Source organism: Marmota monax, unplaced genomic scaffold (assembly GCF_021218885.2).
Source record: "Marmota monax isolate L192 unplaced genomic scaffold, Marmota_monax_Labrador192_F-V1.1 WCK01_AAM20220418_F8-fsc00364, whole genome shotgun sequence".
NCBI lineage: Eukaryota > Metazoa > Chordata > Mammalia > Rodentia > Sciuridae > Marmota > Marmota monax.
The window spans coordinates 416,938-441,771 of NW_026694525.1; the positions used below are offsets into that span (position 1 = coordinate 416,938).

Genomic DNA, 24,834 nt, shown 5'->3' on the forward strand with positions numbered 1-24,834 from the left:
CCAGGCAAGTGACAGCGTGGGCATTAATTCAGTGGTAGCAGGGGCGGTGTGGTGGCCAGGGACTGATTTATCAGTCCTTTTAATAGATGGGATTGCATTTAGTTAACTGAATCTGAGGCTGGAATGAATATGACAATCCCCTTGTGATGTTGAACTGCTCAGTGGATGCCCTGCCAGTTCAGAAAGAGGGATGAGGGAAGGAAAAGAGAAAGGCACATGACAAGTAATTCCCCCTTCCGGACCACTATAAGGACAGGTTTGGTTTCAAGGTATCTCTGACCCATATGCTATCATCAGGGGCAGCATAGTGTAGGAAAGTAGTCTTCAAAAGGTGGTCCTAGTACTACAGCATCAGTGTCCCTTGGGGACTTGTTAGAAATGCAGATCCTGGGCACTACCCCAGGCCACCTCACTTGAATTTCTGGAAGTGGGGCAGAATATTCTGTGTTTCAACAGGCCTTCTGGAGAATTCTGATACATACTAGCATTCCTCCCCAGCCCCCCCTCCCCCCGCACAAGGAGTATAAGCACAAATTTGGGCAACAGGCAGCCTGGATTATAGCTGGGTAATCTTGGACAAGCCCTCTAAATTCTGTGTCTTAGTTTCTTCATCTGTGACATGAAAGAAATAATAACACCTGCTTCATAAAGTTGTTCCCTCAGCATGACAGTAAATTTAACTAGATACTAATGTTTCTGTGATTTGATAGGTAAAAAAATTAATGGTACAAAATTGTCTTTACTGTGATTATACTTATGTAAAAATATGTCTGCATATGGACCTGGGTGATTTCTTTCTCTAATCACAAAATTCTGAATTGTGATTAAGGGTGGGGGTGTAGTGTGGTGGTAGAGTGCTTGCTTAGCATACATAAGGCCCTGTTTTTGATCCCCAGACGAGAGAGAGAGAGAGAGAGAGAGAGAGAGAGAAATATGGTTAAATATATCTTTGGAATACAAATATTAAATAAATTCAGTTGGAAAAGAAAAAATATAATGGATTGTGGATAAGCAACTGGTAGAGTTGAAGTAAAGATTATTCTAGTATCCCCATGATGTAGGACTGCTACACATGAGTCCCAACTCCGCTTGGGTGGGAGATTGGTTCCCAGCTCATCAGGTAGCATCGGAGCAGAATCAAACCCAATATTCCTCAAGATTATAAGTGCAAGAGATGTGACCTGGAATCTGGTCCACCTGGGGAAGCTTAATAACTGTAGCAAACATGGCTGGCCCAGTGAGGATAGCTTGGGGGTAGATATGGGGCTGGGAGATGAACTCATCTCAGATAGGGAAGAATAGTCCAGCTAAGAGCCATGTGGTCTTGCAACCTGTATGATCTTGCTGGCTGGTTGCTGCAGAAAAGCCTGAACTATTTGTTGAGAGCTCCAAGTAGAGCTCTATCTGCAAAGGTAGAAGTACAACTAGCCAATCAGTAGGCTCTGTCTCCATCTTGCCATCTTCATATCTATAATTACCAGGTCCTAACTGGGTAGTGAACTCCTAGCACAGGGCCACTATAGCTGATTGCAAAATTCAGAAGCCAGATCAGCTAACTGGAATGGGTATGTAGTGAAACTCTAACCATGTACGCTACACTCAGCCCCACTTTCCCTTTTAAACTATGATCCCTAGAAAGTAGACACTCTAGTAAGTTTACTAAGACTACAGTGTTATGCTTTATGGTATATTTCTTTGCACCCCAGTCACCATGTTACTTTTCAATGGGTATCATATCTGTTAATACATGTGAATATCCCAAATCTGTTTGGGATCTACTCTGACAAAGTAGAATGTTTGCGGTTTGTCACATAGCTGTCCTAATCACATGTTGTGAACTTGGGATTTGATTCTTCAGTATGATATTGTGGTATATTTATGACTCACCAAACTTCTTTTTTTTAATTTTTATTTTGGTACTAGAGATTGAAACCAGGAGCACTTTACCACTGAGCTATATCCCCAGCCCGTTTTTTAATTGTTTCCATTTTGAGACAGGGTCTCACTAAGTTGCCTAGGGCCTTGCTATGTTGCTGAGGCTGATATTGAACTCGCAATACTCTTGCTTCAGCCTCCTGAGCTGCTGGAATTACAGGTATGTGCACCACTGTGCTCAGCCCAAACTTCTTCTTTTTTTTTTTTTTTTTTTTTTTTGGTACCAGTTTTATTGAGACAAAGCATTCATACACCATACAATTCAACACTTAAAATGTACAATTCAGTGTATTTATATTATACTAAACTAAATTCAGAGAATTGTGCATTTCTCACTACATCAATTTTAGAACAATTTCATCACCCTAAAGAGAAACTCAGCGGCCACTTTCAGTCACTCCCCATTTCCCCGCAAGCTCCTCTCTAGCCCTAGGCAACCACTGATCTACTTTCTGTCTATATGGATTTGCCTATTCTGGACATGTCATAGAAATGGAACATTGACTTTGTGGTCTTTTGCAACAAACTTCTTTCCCATAGCATGATGTTATTAAAGTCCATCCATGTTGTAGAATGTATCAGTACTTCAATACTTTTTTATGGCTGGATAAATTCTATTGTATGAATAGAACACATTTTATTTACTGATTTATCCACTAACCAGTTGATGAACATTTAGATTGCTTCCTCTCCTTGCCTCTGGTGATTAATGTGGTCATGAATATTCATGTACAAGTTTTTGTGCGGACATATATTTTCAAATCTCTTAGGTGTATATATAGGAGTAGAGGTGCTGGGTCATAAGGTTACTCTCTATAACATTTGGAGGAACTGCAAGACTGTTTTCCAAAGTAGCTAAACCATTCCCACCAGCAGTGTATGAAGGTACTAGTTGCTCTACATTCTCACCAGCATTTTTTTTTTTATTATAGCTATCCTGGTGTGTGTGAAGTGGTATCTCATTAAGATTTTTGTTTGCACTTCCCTAATGACTAATTATGTTAAGTATCTTTTCATGTGTTTGTTGGCTGTTTGTATATCTTCTTTGGAGAAATGTCTTTTTAGATACTTTGCTGGATTTTTACTTCGATTATTTGTCATTCTAGTATTCATTTGCAAGAGATGTTTTTATGTTCTAGATCAAAATATCTTATCAGACATGATTTGCAAATATTTTCTCATTCAGTAGGCTGCCTTTTCACTTTTTAAAAATAATTTTTCAGTTTTAGATGGACACAATATCTTTATTTTATTTATCAATCTACCACTGAGCCACAATCCCAGCCCCCTTTTCACTTTCTTTTTTTAAAAATATCTTTATTTATTTATATGTGGTGCTGAGGATCGAACCCAGGGCCTCACACATGTGAGGCAAGCACTCTACCACTAAGCCACAATACAGCCCCCCTTTTCACTTTCTTGATGGTATTATTATTATTGTTATTATTATTATTATTATTATTATTGACCTCTGTCAGTTTAGGTTTTTACCCATTTATTATTTGTTTGTTTTTTGGTGTTAAGCTTCTGGAGTTCTTTATATATTCTGGATATAGATGGTATTATTATATTTTTTTTGGTCCATGGTACTATTAGTGTCATATCTAAGAAATCACTGTTTAATGCAAGGTCTTGAAGATTTATGCCTGTTTCCATCTACATTTATAGTTTTAGCCATTAAATGTAGATCTTTGATCCATTTAAGCTTATTTTTATGTGTGCATGAGAATGAATTCCAACTTCATTCTTTTGCATTTGGATATCTAGTTGTCCCAGCATCACTTGCTAAAAAAACTATTATTTCCCCCATTGAATGGGATTAATACCCTTATCAAAAATTGACTGGCCATAATTGTGTGGGTTTATTTCTGGAGTCTCAATTCTGTTCTATTGAGCAATATATCCATACTTAAGTTAGCAAAACACTATTTTAATTATTATAGCTTTGTATACTATTTTGAAATTGGGAAGTGTGTGTCCTCCAGCTTTGTTATTTTACAAGATTGTTTTAGCTATTCTGGGCCCCCTAATTTTCCATATGGGTTTCAGAATCAACTTGTTGATTTCTACAGAGAAATTTGGATTCAAATAGGTATTGCGTTTGGATCAATTTGAAGAATATTGGCATCTTAAAAATATTAAGAATTTTGATCCATGGACATGGAATGTCTTTCCATTTGTTTCCATCTTTAATTTTTCATGTATCATAGTTTTCAGTGTACAATTTGTGCCCCACTTTTGTTAAATGTATTCCTATGTGTTTATTCTTTTGATGATATTATAAATGGAATTTTCAGGTTGTTCAGTGCAAGTATATAAACATACATTTTTTATATTGATTTCATAGGCTACAACCTTATTGAGCATGTGTATTAGTTTTAATAGATTTTTAATGGATTCCTTAGAATTTGCTATATATTTGAAATCATGTCATCTCTGCAAATAAAGTTTACTTCTTTGTTTCTAATCATATGCCTTTTATTTCTTTTTCTTGTTTGATTGCTCTGGCTATGACCTTCAGTACAATGTTAAATGGAAGTGGTGAGAGTGGACACACTTATCTTGTTCCTGATCTGAGGGGGAAAGCATCCAGTGTTTCATTCTTAAGTGGGATGTTACTGTGGGTTTCTCATACATGCCCTTTGACAGGTTGAAAAAGGTTCCATCTATTTTTAGTTTGTTGAATGTTTTTATCACAAAAGAATGTTGAACATTTTATCAAATACTTTTTCTGTGCCTACAGAGATGATCATGTTTTGTCTTTTTCTATTGATTTGATGTATTATATTAATTTATTTTCAGATGTTAAAATGACCCTGCATTCCTGGGATAATCCCCTTTGTTCATGGTATATGATTATTTTTATGTATTACTGGATTTGGTTTGCTAATATTTTGTTGAGGATTTTTATATCGATATTGGTCTGTAATATTCTTCTGATTTTTTTTGTCAGTATTAGTATCAGGATAATAGTGGCCTAACAGAATGAGTTGAGAAGTGTTATCTCTCCTACATTTTGAAAGAGCTTGTGAAGATTTGATATTAACTCTAAACATTCAGTTGAATTTACCAATGAAGTCATCTGTATCTGGGCTCTTCTTTGTGAGTAGTTTTGGAGTTTGTTGTTGTTTCTTTTTTGCAGTACTGGGGATAGAACCCATGGCCTTGTGCATGCTAGGCAAGCACTCTACCACTGAGCTACATCTCTAGCCTGTGAGTAGTTTTATATATATTTAATTGTAGATAGACACAATACCTTTATTTTATTTATTTATTTTTATGTGGTAATGAGGATCAAACCCAGTGCCTCACACATGCGAGGCAAGTGCTCTATCACTGAGCCACAACCCTGAACCCCTGTGAGTAGTTTTGATTATTGATTTGATCTCTTTGCTTGTTATAGGTTTATTTGGAGTTTCTATTTCTTCCTCATTTTTAAAAAATATTTATTTATTTTAGTTTTTTTCGGCAGACACAACATCTTTGTTTGTATGTGGTGCTGAGGATCGAACCTGGGCCCCACGCATGCCAGGCGGGCGTGCTACCACTTGAGCCACATCCCCAGCCCCTCCTCAATCATTTTTGATGGTTTTTATCTTTCTAGGAATTCAGGCTTTTCATCAAGTTGTCTAATTGTTGTCATACAGTTGTTTATAGTATTTTCCTTTTTAACCCTTTTTGTTTGTATAAGGTTGATTTTAATATCATCTCTTTCATATCTGAATTTCCTAATCAGAGGTCTTATCTTTCTTATTCTTGGTCAATCTAGTTCAACAAAATTTTTCTGAATTCCCATTTCCCTCTTAGCCTCCTTCTGCCTATGTTTGGGAACCTTGGCCAACCTAAGAACATAATTTTGTGTCTTTTATAGTCAAGAAAATAAATCTTCTCAACATTCCTGTTTGTGGATCTCTCAGCCTGAACCCCAAAGCATATTGTTCTGTTCCTTTTGCTACCTGAAGTAAATTAATTCTGAATCAGCTTCTTTACTAGCCAGTGGCTATGGTGTACATGATTATCACACTCCCACCCTCTCATTGTAGAAAATAAGCTGCAACTTTTTTAGTACATGGCTCTCAGTTGAGTGTTGTTCATTTCACAGTAAATATGAGAGCCTGGAGAAGAGCAGAAGGCAATGGATCCTGGCTAGGGTCCAATGAAACCCCTAAGCAAGGCATTGTGGGTAGGCCTGGGACCTGGTCTTCACGAGCATTGCTCACCATTGAGGCTTGAATGGAAACAGAGACAAAATAAGAAAAGCCAAGACTTCCTGCTGTTCTGACCATATGTCTCAGTGGTTATACTAGTGCCCAGGACTGTGCTGCCCTGGTTGGCAGGAACTCTACTGACAGGTGGGCAAGTCAGGAAGCCAGGAAAAAGCATTTGGGATTTTGGGCAAGTACCAATTCTGACTGGTATTCTGGGGTGCCTGACCCAGTTGGTAATCTTTCCTCCTCTCTGCAAGCCCTAAGCCTGGTTGGGGTGCCAGGGTAAAAGCATTCATTAATTCAGAAAATGTCTTAGAGCCAACAATATGTCCACTTCAAGATTATTTCCAGACTAATGGGAAGTCTGTTTGTGCAAGCAATTTTAAGATGGAGCAAAATCCACCAACATTTCCCTGGCGAGGAAATGGCAATGAAATCAACTCTTTGGGATGGGTGCGTGGTGAGCTTGAAACTCAAACCAAGTGTGACAGTCTCAGCCCCACCCTGGGCTGCTGACTCAAGACCAAGAGGAAGAAGGAGCTGCCAGACTTTATGATTTTTGTAAACAGTTCTTGAAAGAGAAACCACGCACTTGTCCCTCTGCCAGCCCCTAGCTTATCCCCATAGCTGACAGGGAAGCCATTGTCTTTTCTCAGACACCCTAGGGCAGAGCTTCTTAACTTGAGCTCCTTGGACCTCCAAGTGGTATTTGGAGAGAACTTAGGGGGTCTGTGAACTTGGATGGGAAAATTATTTGATCTTTTCTCAACTAACCACAAACTGAAATTTAGCATTTCCTCACTTTAGGAATGTAGGCAACAAACCATAATTGTGTTAATAGTATCTGTGACTCTATCACCAACAGAAATCACAAATATTTTCAAATCTCATCGCAGTTGTTGTAAGTATCTTAAGAAAGCACTTATGGGCTGGGGGTGTAGGTCAGTGGTACAGCACTTGCCTAAAATGTGTGACATCCTGGGTTCAATCCCTAACACCACACACAAAAAATTATTTCTGCTCATCAATTTGCAACATTTCTAATCTACATGCTTGCTACTAAATCTTGTGAGTTAATCATTATTAGATCATGATATAACTGGACCAAAGAATGATAAAAATATTTTATAGCAACTTCTGTATGATTGGTTTTCTGTGTAATTCTAAGTATTTTATATTTTGCACATAGAAACATTATTCTGAGAAGGGGTCCAGAGGTTTTTGCCAAACTGCCAGAAGGATCCATGACCTAAAAATGGTTAAGTCCCTGCCCTGGATCTTGGGCCTCATTCCTGAACCACAGAGCTTTGACTATTTTACTGCAAGATTCAAAAGAACTTGCATGCTTGTGCTAATGACATTGGGCAGGTTCAACTTCTGGGCCATTTATTTATTTATTTATTTACTTACTTACTGGGGCCTTGCATGCTAGGCAAGTGATCTACCACTGATGTACCTCCCCAGCCTGTGCCTCGTTTCTTAATATACCAAAGGAGAGGTAATAACACTATTTACCTTATAGTGTGATTGTGATGATTAATATATGTAAAGCACTTAGTGCCCCCCCATTCAGTGCTAACAAAGTACTAGCTATTTTCGTTGTTGCTAGTTCATATAAATGAGCTTATAAATATACTTTATTATCACTTCCATTTTCAGACAAAGGAAATTAAGGCTTAGAGAAGTAAACCAGTCAATTCAAGGGCACACAGCAAGGGAATGGCAGAGCCAGGTTTGAAAACCAGGTCTGAGTGACTCTCAAGCCCAGCAGAGGTCATTCTCTACTATACCACTGAGAGGGGGTGATGACTTCCAAAGAGATGGTGGTCATCAACAGGGAGCTCAGCTGGTAAGGAGCAACCTATTCTGTAAGCTCCTGCTTCTTCATCCCTGCTCATCACTATTATTCACACTGCCAACATTTTTTTTGGGGGGGGGCTCCCATCTTCACTTGCATACCATTATCCCTTGGCCATCCCATCATCCCTTGAGGTCCTCCGGCCTCAGCCTCCCGAGTCATGGGGATTACAGGCATGTGCCACCATGACTCGGGAGGCTGAGGCCAGAGGACCTCAAGTTCAAGGCCAACCTCAGCAACTTAGCGAGACCCTGTCTCAAAATAAAAAAGAAACAGGGCTGTGAATGTGGCTCAGTGGTTAAATGCCCTGGTTGTTTCAATCCCTGGTACTGAATAAACAAATAAACATACAACAACACCAACAAAAAAGCAAGCTACTGTCAATGCAGCCTCCATTTGTAAAGGAGACAAGACCACATTCTCACACTCTAACATTGAATATCAGCCTTGTAGCCATGAGCTTACATTGTAGTCATGCGCCAGCCTCTGCACCCAGATTCCCTAGTCTGGTCAAGCCAGTGGGACCAGTAGGACCTGGAGGTAGGGGGCTGAGTGGAAACTCAGAAAGGATGGAGCTTTTTTGAGAGTAGAAGCAGCTTCATGGAAGAAGCTGAGAAGATTGCCAGGTGGAGTTGTCACAGGAGGAGAGGTTTCTCTGAAGAAGATCCAAGGAATTCCCTAAGAGACTTGACTCAGGACCAGTGGTGTTCTTGACATATGTGACAAAAAAGAATTTCAGCACAAGCCATTCACAGGCATAGAGAGAGGTTCTTTTAGTGAAGTAGAATGTATTCAAGGGAGAATTGGAGTGATCTCAAGGGAGATGCCTTTGGGGGTAAGGCAAGGAATACACATTCAAGGGAGAATGCAACGAGGAGCATCTCAAGAGTGAGAGATGCATTTTTGGAATTCATAACTCTTCTTTTAAAGGAAACTGATGAGGGGTGGGTATGGAAAGATAGGCAGGAATGATCTGAGTCCAGTGATCTCAAGACAGCTTCTGGTGGTCTAGTGAATCTAGGATCCTTAGGCTGAGGTGGTCTTGATTATCTGACCAATAGATAGCATTGGAAAGTCCCCTAAATTATAGGTTTTTCAAAATGTCTTTTTTTGCTTATTCTATTTAGGTGGGGAGGTAATTAACAGTGCACAGATAAATTTACAGACTTCCTAAAAATTTAGGAATAACGGGCTTGGAAGGGAGATAGGCTCCAGGAGTGACAGGTCTGGAAAAGTATGCTGAACTTCTGAATTAAAATTCTATTTTATTGCCAGGAGTGGTGGTGCATACCTGTAATCCCACCTATTTAGGAGGACTGCAAGTTGGAAGCCAGCCTTGGCAAGTTAGTGAGACCCAGTCACAACTAAAAATTAAAAATAAAAAGGGCTAGGGATGTTGCTATATTCAATGATAGAGCTCCCATCGGTTCAATTCCAGGTACTGCAAAAAAAAAAAAATACTATTTTCTTGTCCTTCCTTTGTGTAACCTTTCTACCTTTTATTTATTTTTTCCTTTTTTGTGTGGTGCTGGAGATTAAACCTAGGGCTTCATGCATGAGAAGCAAGTACCCTACCACTGAGCCACATCCCCATCCCTTTTCTACCTATTTCTTATTTATTCTACTTCAGAATGGGACCTGTGTTTGGAATCTCAATCTCTCTCTCTCTCTCTCTCTCTCTCTCTCTCTCTCTCTCTCTCTCTCTCTCACCAGTTCTCACTATATTGCCAAGGCTGGTTTTGAACTCCTGGGCTCAGGTGATTCTCCTACCTCAGCCTCCCAAGTAACTGGGACTATGGTTTTGCCCAGAATATTTGTGAATTTTTAAGGCAAAGGGAATGGAATGTGCAAAAAGAGAAGCCAGAGGGCCTGATATATGAATTAAAGAAGGAACTCATTCATGGTGTCTGAAGTTTGGACTAAAGAGAAAGGAGGATAGCATGGGCAGATGAGACAGCATGGGTGGTTTATGACCAGATAGTGAAGAATGCCAGAGTCTGGTCCACAAGTCTTCCTCTGAGGAAGGGGAGCCATTGAGGGTTTTGTATAGGAGCAACAAGCCCAAATCTGTGAATTCAAAGGACCACCATAGCATGCCCCCAACACCACCACACAGGCGTATAGAAGATACATTGATTAGAAGTAGAGATTAGGGGCCAGGTAGACTAGCAGGGAGCTACTTTAATAGTCCAGGAGGGAGAGGAAGAGATGCTGAAATAGGAAGAAGTCTGGAACTTCTGGCCACCTCCACAGTGTCCCATGCCCAGACAGGTCTCATCTCTGTGCAGTAAATGGGTAGGAAGACTAGACTTGCTGAGAACACTTGCCTTCCTCATGTTCTGTTGTGTGGGTTCTACAAGATGAGGCTTCCTTGGGCCACAAGGCCATTGCCAGGAATTCACACCTTCCATTTCAGCCTCTTTCTCAACATTAACAGCCCACAGTGAGAGCAGAATAAAAAGCCAGGGCCCTGCTTTCCAGAAAATACACACCCCACCCCCATCCCCATTAGAAGAGTTGCTGAGATGAGGGGCCCCAGCTCTACCCATATGTGTGGGGCTGACAGGAAGGGGAGGAGGATGCAGGGAGCAGGTCAGGGCCTGCTCTCTGTCAAAGGAAATATCCACCCTTTTAAGCCTTTAAAAGACTGTTTTCTTCCAAGTAGGTCCTGCTGTTACCAGGGCAACCAAGAACTCTGGGCTTTGTGTTTCTGCATGGAGTCCCCAGGGAGAGGTGGCCTGCTGAGCTTTCCCTAGTCTGGGCAGGATGCAGGAAGTGCTAGCCCGAGGTGGACCCCCCCCCCATTTGAGGGTAGTTTCTGGGCTTGTTAATGCCTGTGCTTATCCCCCAGAGGAACCCACACAGCCCCTCCCACAGCCTCATGAGCCAGTTCTGGAGGTCAAGGGCACAAGCTTTGGCTCCAATGGACCTAGTTTCCCAAAACCAGACTTTAGCACCCACCCTTTGTCACAGTTTCTCTCAGGAGGGTATTAGCAGCTATCTGAGGGATGTGTCCAGGATAGGTGAGCTTACATCAGACCATGGTACATGCTGGGGAATCTTAGCACATTTATTTCTCAATCACTTCCTAGGTTGATGGGACTGGGTCTCTGGGCTGGTTCCTGCTCTGGGAACTGTATGGGAAGGCTTAGAACCATTGAATGTCACCTGGGCTAGTTAGTCCCCAAGTCTTTGTTCTGCCTTGGGCTGGGCTGGGCATTAGAATTGTCTAGAGAGCTTTATAGAAATAGAAATTCCTGGAGATTCTGATTCTTTCAGCCTCAGTGGGGGTAGAGGGTAGAGTTTAAGAGCACCAGTTCTGGATGTCAGACTGCTGGGGTTCAAGGTCAAACTCCAGACATGAGGCCAGTGACTTTCAGCCAGTTGCTTGGCCTTTTGGCTGCCCATTTCCTCACTGATAAAAAGGGTGATTACAGCAAACCAGCCTGCTTCACATGTTGCAAGATATTCTCTGCCTTCCCCCAGCCCATGGGAGTAGACTTGGGGACCCCTCACCCTTCTGATCACCCTTCCACTGCCTCCCCCTTTCTCTCATTCTTTTCTTTGATTCTGGTATTTCCTTGCTCCTCAATGCAAAAAGGTTCCTGCTAGGAAGGCAGGACCCCAGGTGGGGCCTGTTCACCTCTAGGTGCTTGCAGCAGCCCAGGAAGGCATTAGCATCTCTAATCTGCCAGTTCATTCTCAGCCCACATACACTCGCATTCTTTTTCACATGCTTCTAAGCCATGTCTCCCCAACCCCGGCTCCTGCAGTTGGATTTTGAACCTGAATGTAAGTTCATGTCAATATATCCCTCCAGGTGAGGGAGATACTTTTTAGCTCCTGTTTCCATTTTGGAGAGAATCCTCTAGTACTCCCTGCAGATGCCCTTAGCAGGCTTCCTCTAGGTCTCCATCCAGCAGCCTGTTTACTCACATTTTCATTTATGTGCCAGACTAGTGTTGAGATCCTACTGTGTACCAAGCCATGTGCTGGGTTCCAGGGTCTCAACAGTGACAAAACAGACGAAACCAGAGAGTGGATCGGACTTTTCCACGATCCCAAATGGAATCAATGGCAGGGATGGACTAAAATCTCAGGCTCTCTTCACAGGACTTCACAGTCTCTTCACAGGACTTCCAACTGAAGGATTGAGATAAGGATTTCTATTTTTCTTACCTGCCCTGATTGGTCCTTATACCACCTGGACTCATTTATTCCTACCTGTGGCATCATGAGGAATCCCAGCAGTGATTGCTGGAGACCTTTTCTGACCCCCTGAAGCCTTAGTGGGAGCCCCAGTGCTCACTGAGGCAGCTCACAGCTCCATAGCCCCATTCCTCTTCCAAAAGTGTAGACAGCCACATGTTTAGCACTGCCACTAGCCTGCCTTCCTAGGCAGGCCCTTCCCTGCAGGACAAATGACCACCTGGCTGGTTTTCCTAGAGGCTCAAGAGCTAGTGCAATTGACACATACTTGGTTTCTTTGGCAAGATTCAGAATGCAGTTGGCCTGTGATTGCGCTTGTCAAGAGGCTTTCCTGGGAGACAGCATGGTGCGCTAGAGTTGAAAGCATGGATTTGTGAGTCACAAAGACCTGGAGTCCCCCATGGAACCTAAAATCTCAGAGATTCGAATCCCTCAGCTCTAAAGGGAGACATTATTTGTCTCACTGAAATATTTTGGCAATGAAATGAGGTGATGCTGGTGAAAGGGCCCAACACGATCAGAAACATGCTGGTTTCCTCCCTCCTTTCCTCCTTCCTTACTCTAAGGATGCAAGGCAAATGTGCCTCAGAAATGAGAGCTGTATCTCCACTGGAATTCTTCAAGCTGGAGAAAGAGGCAGGGCAGGGCAGAACCAGACCAGCCTGGCCTATTAGACAGAAGGACCAGTGAAGTAGGGGCTGAGGTGGGGCTAAGTGTCTCAGGAGCTAATTAGCAACTGTGGGGCTGTGAAGGAGCCATTCAGTAGGTACCAATGGGGCAGTGACTTCTCTCCCTATGCCTGTGTCCTCATGTCCAGGATGAAGGTGAGAATAGTGCCTGCCCCTCAGGATGAAGTAAGATGATAGATGTGAAGCACCTGGCACAGAACTAACAGGGGCCTAATGAGCATTCCCTACCCACTTCCCCAGGGGAAAAAATATCTGGGAAACTTGGACAAATCCAAGAATGGGCTTGAGTTTCTTCTGACCCCACAGTCTGCAAGGAGCCTGGAGATCTTGCTGGAAAGCCACTGCATGAATTGCTCTGGGGTTGTGTTTCTAAAGCTTCACCAGCTAGCTCACTGGCGTCTCATAGCACCACCTAGTGCCACAAAGTGGAAGGGCACTCTTCCCTACTCACTTAGCCTGGCTTCCCTCCCTTCTTTCACTCAAAGTGGCGTTGTGTGTGCATGTGTAGAACTAATGCAATTTTTCAAGATGCCCCATGTTTCTACTTCCCTCCCAACAATTTCTGCCATCCACAAAAGTTTGCTCATCTAAGAATTTCAAGGCTTCAGGCAGGGGTTCCAGGGTGCCTAGAAAGTACCTGATGCCTACTAGGTACCCATCTCTGCTTGCTCAATAACACAGAGAGACACGATCTTTACACACCCTTTATATTTTTATTGAGGAGAGAAGCTTTAGCGTACAGAGCAATTTCTTATCTTCACAACACAGTAGTGCAACAATAACACAATAATAACAATAACACATTTATTTCAAGGGGGTTTCCTCCCGAGCCTCTGGGAATCCTTGGGCTGCCTTCATACCCCTGCATGCATTTCCCACCCACCCCCCACCCCTCTTTCAACCCAAGGAAAAACCCAAAGCTCATAGTTCCTCTTACAGCTCTTGTGGCTGTCACATCACAACAAATATTGAAGATCTGGGAAAGCGGGGAGAGGGTCAAAGGGAAGCCCAAGCCCCCTCTGCCCCTAGAGGCCCGGAAACCAGCTCACTGCTCATCCACTCTCTCCCTGGCTGAGGCTGCAAGGGTTCAGGGTGAGCACCATGGGAACAGGCAGGGCCTGTGCTGAGGGGTCCCTGGAAGTGGGGGTGCAAGGCACCTGTCCTTTGCACTTCTCCACAAGTTCATAGGCAGCAGGGCCAGCATGTTGACATCAGCAAACAGGATCCACAGCCTCGATGAATAGCTGTTCCCCTTCTGGAACTCTCTCCCGAGGAAATAAGCTGAAAAACAGATAAAACTATCTTTACAAGGTTGTTTACTTCTCCCCTGGTGGGAATGGGGAAAACCAGACAACTGACATGTCTAACAAATTAGGAGGATTCTTAAATAAATTATTCAGTATCCATGATGGCAGAGGTGGCAGCCATTTTAAATCCTGCTGATGGAGAGCTAGCAGGATGATCTCAGCTTTGAAGACACAGGGAGCACACACTAGAATGAAAGGCAGCAAACTGTTTACAGTACTTGCATCCTGCATGTTTGGGATATTTTTCCCTTAGGGTTTTCTCCATTTTCCAATTTTCCTATAATGACTATGTATTATTCTTTTCTTTGGGGAACCTTTTTTAAAGGTAGCAACAGGTTATAGGAACCTGACCCCACTGATTCCCAAGCTGAGAAACAAAAGTGATAAACAAAAGGGCATCTTACCTCCCACTGATGAATAGAGATCTCACCCGAAACCAGTCTGAGGACTGGATCTCTGTGACTCCTCTTCCTCCAGCTCCTTCCTCTGGCCTCTAGGCCCCAAATCCCAAGGCTGGGCTGAGGTTATCTGTCAGACTCTGGTGTGGAACAGACACTTCATTCACTGTTTTCTTCCCTCTGGCCACAGACACTTTGGCTGCACTTGCCCAGCTGCCAGGCACTGTGCAGAGAGTTCAGTGTCCAGGGGCAGTTCAGGCAAGGAGTGGATTTGGCTGGCATTTCATGGCCAGAGCTGACATAGTAAATGTGTATTTTTCACTGCAGAAGCAGTGTTTTCTGGACCCAAGGCAAACAGCAGGTCTCTCTATAAGGGCACCTGTCTGGGTTTGTACTGAGGAGTCCCAGGAATGCCTAAGAGGCAGCACCACCATCAGCCTTACTGTCCAGTCAAAGTACAGCAACAGCCCAGAGACTCACCCCCATGTGAGAGCCAAGCAGGTGTCCAAGATGCAAGGCTGCAGTGGGTACAATCTCTGTAGAGGCAACCTTCCAACTCTCCTCCTTAAGAGTTGGAGGGAGTTAAGGAGCAGGCCGTTTATCTTGGAAGGGAAGGTTAGTGGGGTGCCTCTAGGACAGAATGTTGCTGGCAGAGACCTTTGGCTGGGGAAGGAGACCCTCTTCCCTAAGGAAATTTACTCTGTAGGATTTGAAGCAGTCATGTGGTTTCTCCCTCTTCCTCCTCCTATTCCACCACCCCAAATGCCCCTTTAGGCACCATCAAGGAAAGGGGTGGGGCCTGCCATGTCAAGCTGTATTCTGGGGATGTCCAGGAGGACAGTGTAGTAAGAGGAGAAGGCCCCAGATTTGGCCAAGCCGTTCCAAGGGCCCTAATATAGGAGTCTGAAGAAAGATGAATTCAAGTGCTGGAAGTGGAGGCAGCTTGCCACAGTCAGTTAAGGACAAACAAATCTCAAATTGTCAGTTTTACATGTGGCTTTGCACACTCTCACTGGGCTACATGTAGGTCCTCTTCCAGGCCCTTCTGCTGGAGGTGTAGCACAAAACAAGCATAGCCTTCTAGGCACATTTCCCGGTGTCGTCCTGCTCGCTGTCCATTATATTTAGTAAGTGGCCTCAGTGGCTTTAGGAGTTCAATGTAGCTTGTCCTTTCAATCATTGGGGCAGATCAATGAGGCATTGGGTGAAGTTCTGGTGAGCCAGTTGGAGGATAAAACTGTAGAACACAGGGTGAATAAACGCAGGAGAGGCTGGGCACAACTAGAGGGGAATACAAAAGGGTGACCAGTTCATTCACGAGAACAGGCCCAGAAACCTGCTCTCTAGCTTGTGGCAGGACTGAGCAGAGTATATGCCAAGAGGACAGCTTTTGCTATCCTATCCTTTCCCAGGTGGCCTTGGCTGAGCACATGTCACTCTCTGATCATGGTTGCAAGACAGTCTAGAACTCTGCAGGTCTTCTTCAGGTTGGGCAGGTCTGGAACTCCCTTAACGACTGGTCAGTACATGGGGCAAGTGTGGCAGCAATAGCAGGGGCAGGGGACGCAGTAGAAGGGTGTGTTCCAGGTGGCCAGTTTGCCCCATCACTCACACGCGAATTCGGCCACGAGCAGCTCGGTGGCCCCCCTGTCTTGGAGTAAGGCGGAATAGCACCGGGGGACGTCTTCGAATTTGGCGTTGCCCCAAGCGACCGGCACGGCGAATCAGTGGTGGGGAGCTGTAGAATGGTGAATTGGTACCTGGAAGGCCCTCCAGAAGTGGGACTCGATTCTGGTTCCTCCGTCTGCTGGGCTGTATTATGGGAGGTGATGCACCCAGGAAATTCTCAGCATGGTAGCCAATGGTTGTGCTAATCGTCTGGGTTGAAGTGTCAACAAGAACAGGCTCCTCCATCTCCATCAGTTCTTCTATCACATGGATCCCATTATGGTGGTGGTGGATGTGGTGGTGATGGTGGTGCTCATGGCCCATCTCACCAAACATCTCCTCAAACAATGGCACCCTCTCTTGCTCCTGTTCTGGCTCCTGCTCTGGTTCCTGGCTCCCCACCTCAATTTCATCTTCTTCCTCATCCTTATTCTCATTGTCATCCTCATTCTTCTTCATCTCCTCCTCCTCTTTCTGTTTCATCTCCTCTTCCTCCTCCTCTTCCTTCTCATCCTCATCTTCCTCACCCTCCTCATTTTCATCCTCATCCTCCTCATCATCCTCATCATCTTCATCATCATCATCGTCGTCATCCTCCTCTTCCTCTTCCTCATTCTCTTTCTCCTTTTTCATTTCTTCCTCTTCCTTCCTCATCTTCTCCTCCTCCCTCATCTTCTCCTCTTCCCTCATCTTTTCCTCCTCCCTCATCTTCTCCTCCTCCTCCTCCTCCTCTATCACCTCTTGCCCGAAAGCCCTTATGTCCTGGTCCTTCAGGGAAGAGCTGTGCCTGCATATCCCATCTTCATCATCCTCATGGTAGCGCTGTTCATCAATAATATCTTCCTCATCAGGGGTGGGAGCAAAAGGAGGGACGACATTGCGCACCCCAGGGAGCTTGATTGGCTTGGGGATACGCACTTTTCTTTCTATCTCCACACACTCAAGAATCAGCTCATCCAGGTCGGCCATTTCAGTTGACCATAAGAGCTCCTTTCGGAAATATTCCGACAGGCCTTTGAGGAACTGATTTTGGAGGCGGCAGTCATCCCAAGACAAGAATTGGGCCAGGAACTGAAAAGCATCTGCATAGCTGCCCAGGGTACAGTCTCCCTGCTTGAGCTTGCGTATGGCCTTTTTAGCCACTCGTGGGGGTATGGGGCCACGGAATTCCTTACGGATTTCATCCAGGAAGCGCGGGAAGTTGGCATGCAGGGAGCTTCCTTCCTGGGTGACAGAGATGGCCCAGTCCCTCGCTTCACCAGTGAAAAAGGAGATCAGAAAGGCCACCCGCTCAGCACCCCCAGGGAAATGATCCTCATGGTCAGCTATGAAGGTCTCTAGCTGCATCAGGAATTCAGCCAGGTAGACTGGATCGCCAGAAAAGAGCCGTATGTTAGGCCTCTCCAATGGTGGCAGAAGGGGCTGCGGCTGCGGCTGGGGCTGGGGCTGGGGCTGCGGCTGCGGCTGCGGCTGCGGGGGCGGCTCCTTTGACGCTGGGGGTGAGGGCTGCTCTGGCGGGGGTGGGCTGGGCGGCAGAGGAGGATCACTGACCCCGTCGGGGTTGCTGTAGTCCTGGATCACGTTAATCAAAAGATCATCCGAGACATACTCGGGATCTGTGCGTGGGGGAGGCCAACACAAGAAGGGCACCTCTCCCTCGGGAACGGCGTCGATCTCATTGAGCGGGAAGTCAAAGTTCTCCTCGGCAATAAGGGGTACTATGGGCACTGGCCAGCGGACGTAGCTGGAGACATTGCCCCGCAAGGAATTAACCTCGGCCAGGGCTCTTCCCAGCTGAAGGCCCAAATTGGCATTCTCCCCGCGAAGGGCATTTAATTCTTCTCGCAGGGCCACATTCGCCATGCGGAGGCTATTGAGATTTCCTGCCGCCTCGGACATCTTGACTAGCTCAGGGGCTCGGTCTCCGGAGGTGGGGGCGGGGAGCTAGGGGCCAGGGGAGGAGGCCGAAATGTAGCGGCGGCGAGCGAGAAGAAACCGAAGTGCAGTAGTAGGGCACAGGGCAGGCCGGGCCACACCCACCGGGGCGAGCACTGAGGGAAGGCGCTCGGGGCGGAGGGCCCAGCGGCTTGGCCCTGGACGCGTTACCTCAAGGCCGGGGTCGAAGAGAACAAGCGGGAGCGGCGGTGCAGGACCAGGAAACACAGGCAGAGGACACGGGAGACGTGGCGGCGGCGGCGGCGGCGGCGACTGCCGGGAGGGCGGAGGAGGGTGGTGCGGGAGGGAGTAGACTGCGGCAGGATCTGTCGAGGAAAAATATTGCGGACAGCGATTCCCTGCCTTTTAAGCGCAGCCTCACACCCCCTCCCCCCCGCCCCCGGCAGGGGCGGGTCTTCAGGAAACGCGGGCGCCCACTGGCCGAGGCGCGCCGCTCCCCGCCCCCTCCTCAGCTGCGCCTCTCACTGACTCTCTCCTTCCCTAGCTGCAGCTAACTCGAGTCGGGAAAATGCGACAGCGACTGCCCACTCGAGGTCGTCATGGCGACAGCCAGTGAACGTGTTCCTCTCCTCTGGCAGGCCCCCGAGCGTAGAAGAGCTGCTTCGCGAGGCGCAGCTCAATCTCCAGAGCGTGTTGCAAGGTACTGAGAGGGAGGGGGGCTGCGGCCGGAGCCCAGAGGCGAGCTGCGAGCTGCGCAGCAGCAGGAGAAAGGAAAAGAAGAAAGAGGACAGGGACCAGCGAGAGAAAAATGAACAGTTTCAAACCTATCAAAAAACAAAGCACATGTTCTCTATCTTCACCTTACAGACTGATTATTCTTAAACATTCTATTTCCATGGCTGTCTCCTGCTCCTCTGGTTTTCATTTCAGTAGTCCATAGGTGCTGGGATGGACAGACGCTAAGGCAAAGCAGTGGGGCAAACCCTTCATAAAGAGATCTTGGTGGGAGACTCCCACAATGCAGGCCCACATTCCCTCCAACCGTCTTCTTGACTCATCGCCCATGCCTCTGGAATCCTGGCATCAGGAAACAAAGGGGGCATCTGTGGGGTCTCCCATTCTGGGCTTCACTCACTTTGCTCTTACAATAACTTTGCCCACATGCCTCCTGCTTAGCAACTACCTCACTAGTACCTCACTAGCCCACTATACAGCACTCAGAGTTCCCCTGTTTTGTACTCTTAACCAGACTGAGTTTCCTCTCCATGTGAATCACATCTCTGGGCTGCGGATGTAGCACATTGGCAAAGGCTTGCCTAGCATTTGCCAGGTCCTGGGTTCTATTCACAGCATCTCAAAAAAAAAAAAAAATCACATCTCTTACTACTCATGGGTTTCCAGAAGCCCCTGATGCAGGATCCCCCAAGACATGCCTGGTGGATGCTAAATGCATAGAGGTCTTGTGTCAGCTCTTGTTTATCCATACCAACAACAGTTAATGCCAATGAAGAATAAAAAACAGCCAGTGGGCCTCCCAACTGGACTGTAGCCATAACCCCCACTTCCCTACTAGGGCAGTGGTGACCTTAGGGAAGCGAGGTGCTGAGGGACACCATGAGCCTTGTGTTCAGATAACAAGAAGCTGCCATGCAGAAAAAAAGAGTCGGTGCTCTCTGTGTTGCTGCCATGGGCAGAATTAGGACCAGTGGTTAGAAATTCAGAGGGAAGCAGATTCCACCTCCAGATAAGGAAGAACTTTTCTGATATGCTTAACTGCCCCAACTGTCCATGGAAGGAATGAGCTGCCCTTGGGAGGGAGGGAGTTCCCCTTCCCTGCAGGTGTATGCTCTGATGCTGAAAGAGCACATCGGGGCTGGGGTTCTGACTCAATGGTAAAGTGCTTGTCTCACATGTATGAGGCACTGTGTTCAATTCTCAGCATTGCGTATAAATAAATGAATAAAATAAAGGTCCATAAAAAGCCATTTAAAAAAAGAGCACATAGAAGGGCTGCTGAGGAGGAAGTCTGAGCACAAAACTGAGTGTTGGATTAAAGAACCCTAAGAGCAAGCCCAAGTTTCCATGATTCTAAGTCTTTGTCCAGAGTATAGAGAGCCATGAATGTTTGTTCTTTTACTGTCTCTTCCTTCATTTATTCATCTGCGTCATCTCTTCAGTCAAATCCATTCAAATCTCATTCATCCTTATTCCCTGGATGCCCCTGAACTTGGCCCTCTTCTATGCTGCTACCTTCTCCTTTCCTCTTCTTCCCCTTAGCCTTCCTAGACATGACCCCACCCACAGTGGAACCAGATCTATACAAGCTCAAGTAAGAATTCTTGTCATCCAGGAAAGAGCTCCAGACAGGACTTTCCAGTTCAAATCTCTCCTTGCTTCATGTAGATCTTTCCTTGCTAGAGTTGCGGAAAATCTGAAGAGCTATAGGGCTTCAAACAAAGGACCTTGTAGCAAAAGGTATCTGCATCCTGAGCCACTATTCTGATTTGAGAACTTAAGGTAGAGGCCATCAGATGAAGACCTGGTGCCTGAAGCGAAACAGCTCAGATTTATTGACTTTCTTTTCTCCTCTGCCCTCATGGAAGCAGACATCTTTCTATTTCCAAATCCAGTGGCTCCAACACCAGGAATAGTCCAAAGAAAGAACATGAGTCAGGCCTGGCAGCTAGTGCAGGAGCCCTGGCTTGTGGTCCTCCCCGAGCCCAGTGCTTGGCCTTGGCCCCCTAGAGTATGTCTCCACTGTGCTATTTTTCAGAAGAATATGAGGAACAGTACTCGGAGGCCAGACTTCTGGGGCAGACCTTCCGCTCTTCTGATGAGGCCCCTGAGCCCACACCCAGCTCAAGGCCCCAGTCTGCCAAACGTCTGGAATTTGTGTTGATGGTGAGTTGCCTCTTACCCCACCTGGGAGAGCCAGCCTGCTTCCACTGACAGGGGACCTCCAGCTGCTTACATTGCCCACTGGAAGCTACTGCTCACCTCTGCTCACCAGCAGAGTTCTCTGAGGCCCCACTGGATGGGCCCTGCACAGCAGGCAACCTGCAGGCAACCTGTCCACGCTTTCCTGCCTCCCAGATGAAGTCTCCAACCACTCTGCCTAAACAGTCATCCTATGGGCTCTGGTTCATCACCAGTCTGTAGCACACCCTTTCCATCACCTTCTCTCCCAACAGCCTACAAAACGGCAGCTGAGCGAGGATGAGACTACCACCCAGGGTGTGAGGGCCCCTGAGGCCTCCCTGAGCCTGTCTACAGCCGACAAGCCAACTGCCTGGAATGGCCCCTTCCCTCTGCCCATCCTAGAGGAAAAGCGGTGGCCTCAGCCCTGCTCCACGCAGTCTGATCTTGTGCCCATCAACATCTCTGGTAGAGTTGCTTAGCACCACCTGTTTGCTTCCCTCCATGCCACTACAGCCCATCCTCTCCAAATGCACTGGGTTCTGGGGAGGGAGGGCCACTGTCTTGCTACTGGCTCACCCTGCACTGTCACAGTCACGGCTCTAGGGAATGGAGGCATGCAGAAGGGGGACTCTGGCTGCTCTCCTTCACTCCCTATCGTCACTGCCACTCTAGCTGATGCCATTTGATAGCAAACAAAATTTTCTTAACAGAAAGCTCTAAAACTTTGTGAACTTGGATGTTCTTCAGAGCATATATGGAAACTTAAAGTTTGGGAGTTCTGTTTGGTTTGGAGAAAGACAATGTCATGTACCCAAAGCTAGGTCTGGAGTATAGACTGAAGGCAGAGTGGGAGGGTAGGAGTCAAAGGACTGATGGTAAGAGGGGAGGGTCACCCAGGCACAGACCAAAAGCCCTTTCCCACACACTAGGTCTTCTGGCAAGGTGGGCCTCCTCAACTTATTTGGCAAATTTTTCAAGAGAAGGAAATAGTAAGCCTGGCACAGTGATGCACACTTGGAATCCTTGCTACTTGGCAGGCTGAGGCAGTAAGGATCACGAGTTCTAGGCCAGTCTCAGCAAGTTAGCAAAACTCTGTCTCAAAACTAAAAAAAAAGCAAAAGGGCCAGAGGTTGTAGCTTAGTAGTAGAATGCCCCTGAGTTCAATTCCCAGTAGCACAAAAGAAAGAAAAAAGAAAAGGATGTAGTAATAGAGACTAAGGCAAAAAAGACCAAAAGGGACCCTGGGACAACCTTGAGAGTGGGGAGGTAATCTTTATAGCCCAGCTGGCTGTGACTCTGGGGGTCTGTGGCATCCTCTGCAACATTGGCTCTAAGGGGAAGAGGAAGAGAACCAGTCATGACAGAAGAGACAGGGCCAGGGACCTGATGAAATCAAGACCTTAGTGACCCAAAGGAATCAGAGGGAAACTTCAAGCCAGCACAAGCCCTGCTATGCTGGAACAAGTTGATGAAGATAATGAGGACAGCTCTGACCACATGTGAGGATGTTCCCTGGATAAGGGAACATCCTTTGCAATTAGAGTCATCTTGGGGAATGAAAGGCAGGAAGTAGAGCCCATCACCTAGGGAAATAAGCCAGAGGAAAAAGGGCTGATGAGGAGAGACTCACAAAGTGATATTGGGCACTCTGTTTCTAAATGACTATCTTACTGACCCTGAGTTTTGCCCACAGAGCCACTTGTTGCTGTGTATCTGTATGTTTGTGTGTGTATGTGCATGCACACATGCACACTCACACATACAACTGTGTGGCTGAGAGGGGACGATCTACTGAGCCAGTTACTGAAAGAGAGACAGGGAGAGGGGAACTGCGTACCTGCTTCCACAGCATTGCCTCACCCCCACTTTGCCCCAGCAATTTCGCAGGAGCCAAAGACTGACCCAGAACTTTAAGAGAGCTAGGGCTCAGCTGGGTATGGCGGTGCACATTTTTAATCCCCGCTACTCAGGAGGCTGAGGCAAGAGAATCACAAGATCAAAGCCAACCTTGACAACTTAGTGAGACTCTGTCTTAAAATATAATAAGAAAGTATAGGGGTGTAGCTCCTAGAGTGCTTACCTAGTGCAAGACTCCAAGTTCAATTCCTAGCACTGCAAAAAAGACCATTGCAAAAAACAAAAAAAAGAAAAGAAAAAAGAGCCGGCGCGGGTGTGGGGGATAACATCACCATGCAGCAGCCAATTTTGGTAAAATGTGACCAGGAGACTGTGGAACAGAATATCAGGCTGTTTCCTAGATGGTGGAGGGGGAGCAGTGGACAGCTTCTTGGAGACACTGGCCTCACCTGGCCCCCTATAAAGACTTTCTCACAAGATATCACAGTCAAGCAACATCTAATCTCAGTCAGTCACTCTGCACTAATGGTTTTCACTCCTGACTATACATCTGAGTAACTGCGGGAGGGGTTCTAGAAAATACTTCTTTCTACTTAGGCCTTACTCTCACAGAGTGAAGTAAGTGTTCTAGAGTGGATTCCAGGCCTTGGAAGATTCAAAAGCTGCCCAGTTTATTTCAGAATGAAGTCAGGGTTGAAAACCATTGCCCTAATCCACCTAAGATTTAAAGGTGACCTGGATGCAGCCTGTGAAACAGCATGTGTCCCTTGCACCAAATAGGGAAGGATAGGGAAGAAGTGCCACCACCTGGATGCTATTCATGCTCATTGCTACTGCCGTCATCCCTTCTCTCTACCTCAGGCCAGTTTCACTGTACTTTAAAGAGAAACCAGGATGCACCCAAGTGTCTTTATTTTGGCTACAGGACAGCAGTTTGATAAACACGCAAGTTTGCGACACTCGTTGTTTAACACAGAAACAGCCGTGAACCCCAAGTCCACCCTGAGGCGGAGGCGGACCATTATTGGATTCTCTAACTTTTCCCAGCGAGACCAAGGTGACCCCACCACAGCAATCCCCCAGAACCTTCCCCTCTTCCACTTCCACTGGTCCTGCCACCCAAGTGGCATTGTGGTATTGGGGAACAGTAATAATTCAAAGGGGTGGGACTTTAGACATCCTGAGAAAACCAATGTGGTAATTAAGGATAGCCAGGAGAGTCTTGTCAAGGGCATCAACTGAATAAGGAGAGCATGTTCCCAGAACTCATTTGCTCATTACATTATTGTTTTCCGTTATAAATGTAATGTATCTGGGTGCGGTTGTGCACACCTGTAATTCCAGATGCTCAGGAGGCTGAGGCAGGAGAATCGTTAAGTTCAAAGCCAGCCTCAGCAAACGTGAGGCGCTAAGCAACTCAGTAAGACCCTGTCTCTAAATAAAATACACAATAGGGCTGGGGATGTGGCTCAGTTGTTGAGTGCCCCTGAGTTCAATCCCCAGTACTCCCCCCACATAAATAAATAAATTAATTAATGTAATGTAATGTGACCTCATATGCCAAATTTAAACAAATAGATAAACAGGGTGGGGTGGGGGATCACCACCAAAACCACCTCTTCACTGAACCATTATTACCAAATGCTTCCAAAGAGCACAGACCCAGACTGGGAATGTCAGTGGTAGAACACTCACCTAACATGTGCAAGGCCCTCAGTTCCATCCCCAGAGCCACAAAAAATAAAATAAAATAAAATAAAACACACACACCAGAAAGATGGATGTGATCACTTACTAACTACAAGGCCTTGTCCAAGTTACACAACCACTCTGAGCCTCACCTTCTTCATCTGTAAATTGGGGATAATGATACTGACCCAGTTGAGTCAT

The 24,834-nt window shown here is 46.0% G+C and overlaps 2 protein-coding genes across 7 annotated transcripts in view; one reads left to right on the plus strand and one right to left on the minus strand.

Annotated features, from left to right (window-relative positions):
• The window catches only part of Nhsl2 (NHS like 2), a 290,609-nt gene that overhangs the window by 249,482 nt on the left and 16,293 nt on the right, over positions 1-24,834 (plus strand). For 3 of the 5 annotated variants that reach the window (XM_058571466.1, XM_046420225.2, XM_058571468.1), the window contains 4 exons: positions 18,713-18,868; positions 20,942-21,069; positions 21,360-21,552; positions 23,870-24,001. The exons of 1 other annotated variant lie outside the window; for it this stretch is intronic. In XM_058571466.1, coding sequence (XP_058427449.1) covers positions 18,713-18,868; positions 20,942-21,069; positions 21,360-21,552; positions 23,870-24,001 — 609 coding nt within the window. The remainder of the gene's footprint in view (positions 1-18,712; positions 18,869-20,941; positions 21,070-21,359; positions 21,553-23,869; positions 24,002-24,834) is intronic. One more of the 5 variants, XM_058571467.1, reaches the window with a different exon arrangement.
• Positions 13,593-18,583, minus strand: Rtl5 (retrotransposon Gag like 5). 2 transcript variants are annotated; one of them, XM_058571470.1, is made up of 2 exons: positions 14,637-18,583; positions 13,593-14,180 (listed from the first exon to the last, which is right to left on the minus strand). In XM_058571470.1, the coding sequence occupies exon 1, from the start codon at positions 18,169-18,171 to the stop codon at positions 16,213-16,215; it is 1,959 nt and encodes a 652-aa protein (XP_058427453.1). In that variant the 5' UTR covers positions 18,172-18,583; the 3' UTR covers positions 13,593-14,180; positions 14,637-16,212. The 2 variants fall into 2 exon arrangements, with proteins under 2 accessions (XP_058427453.1, XP_058427454.1); XM_058571471.1 differs by having other exon boundaries at positions 14,611-18,583.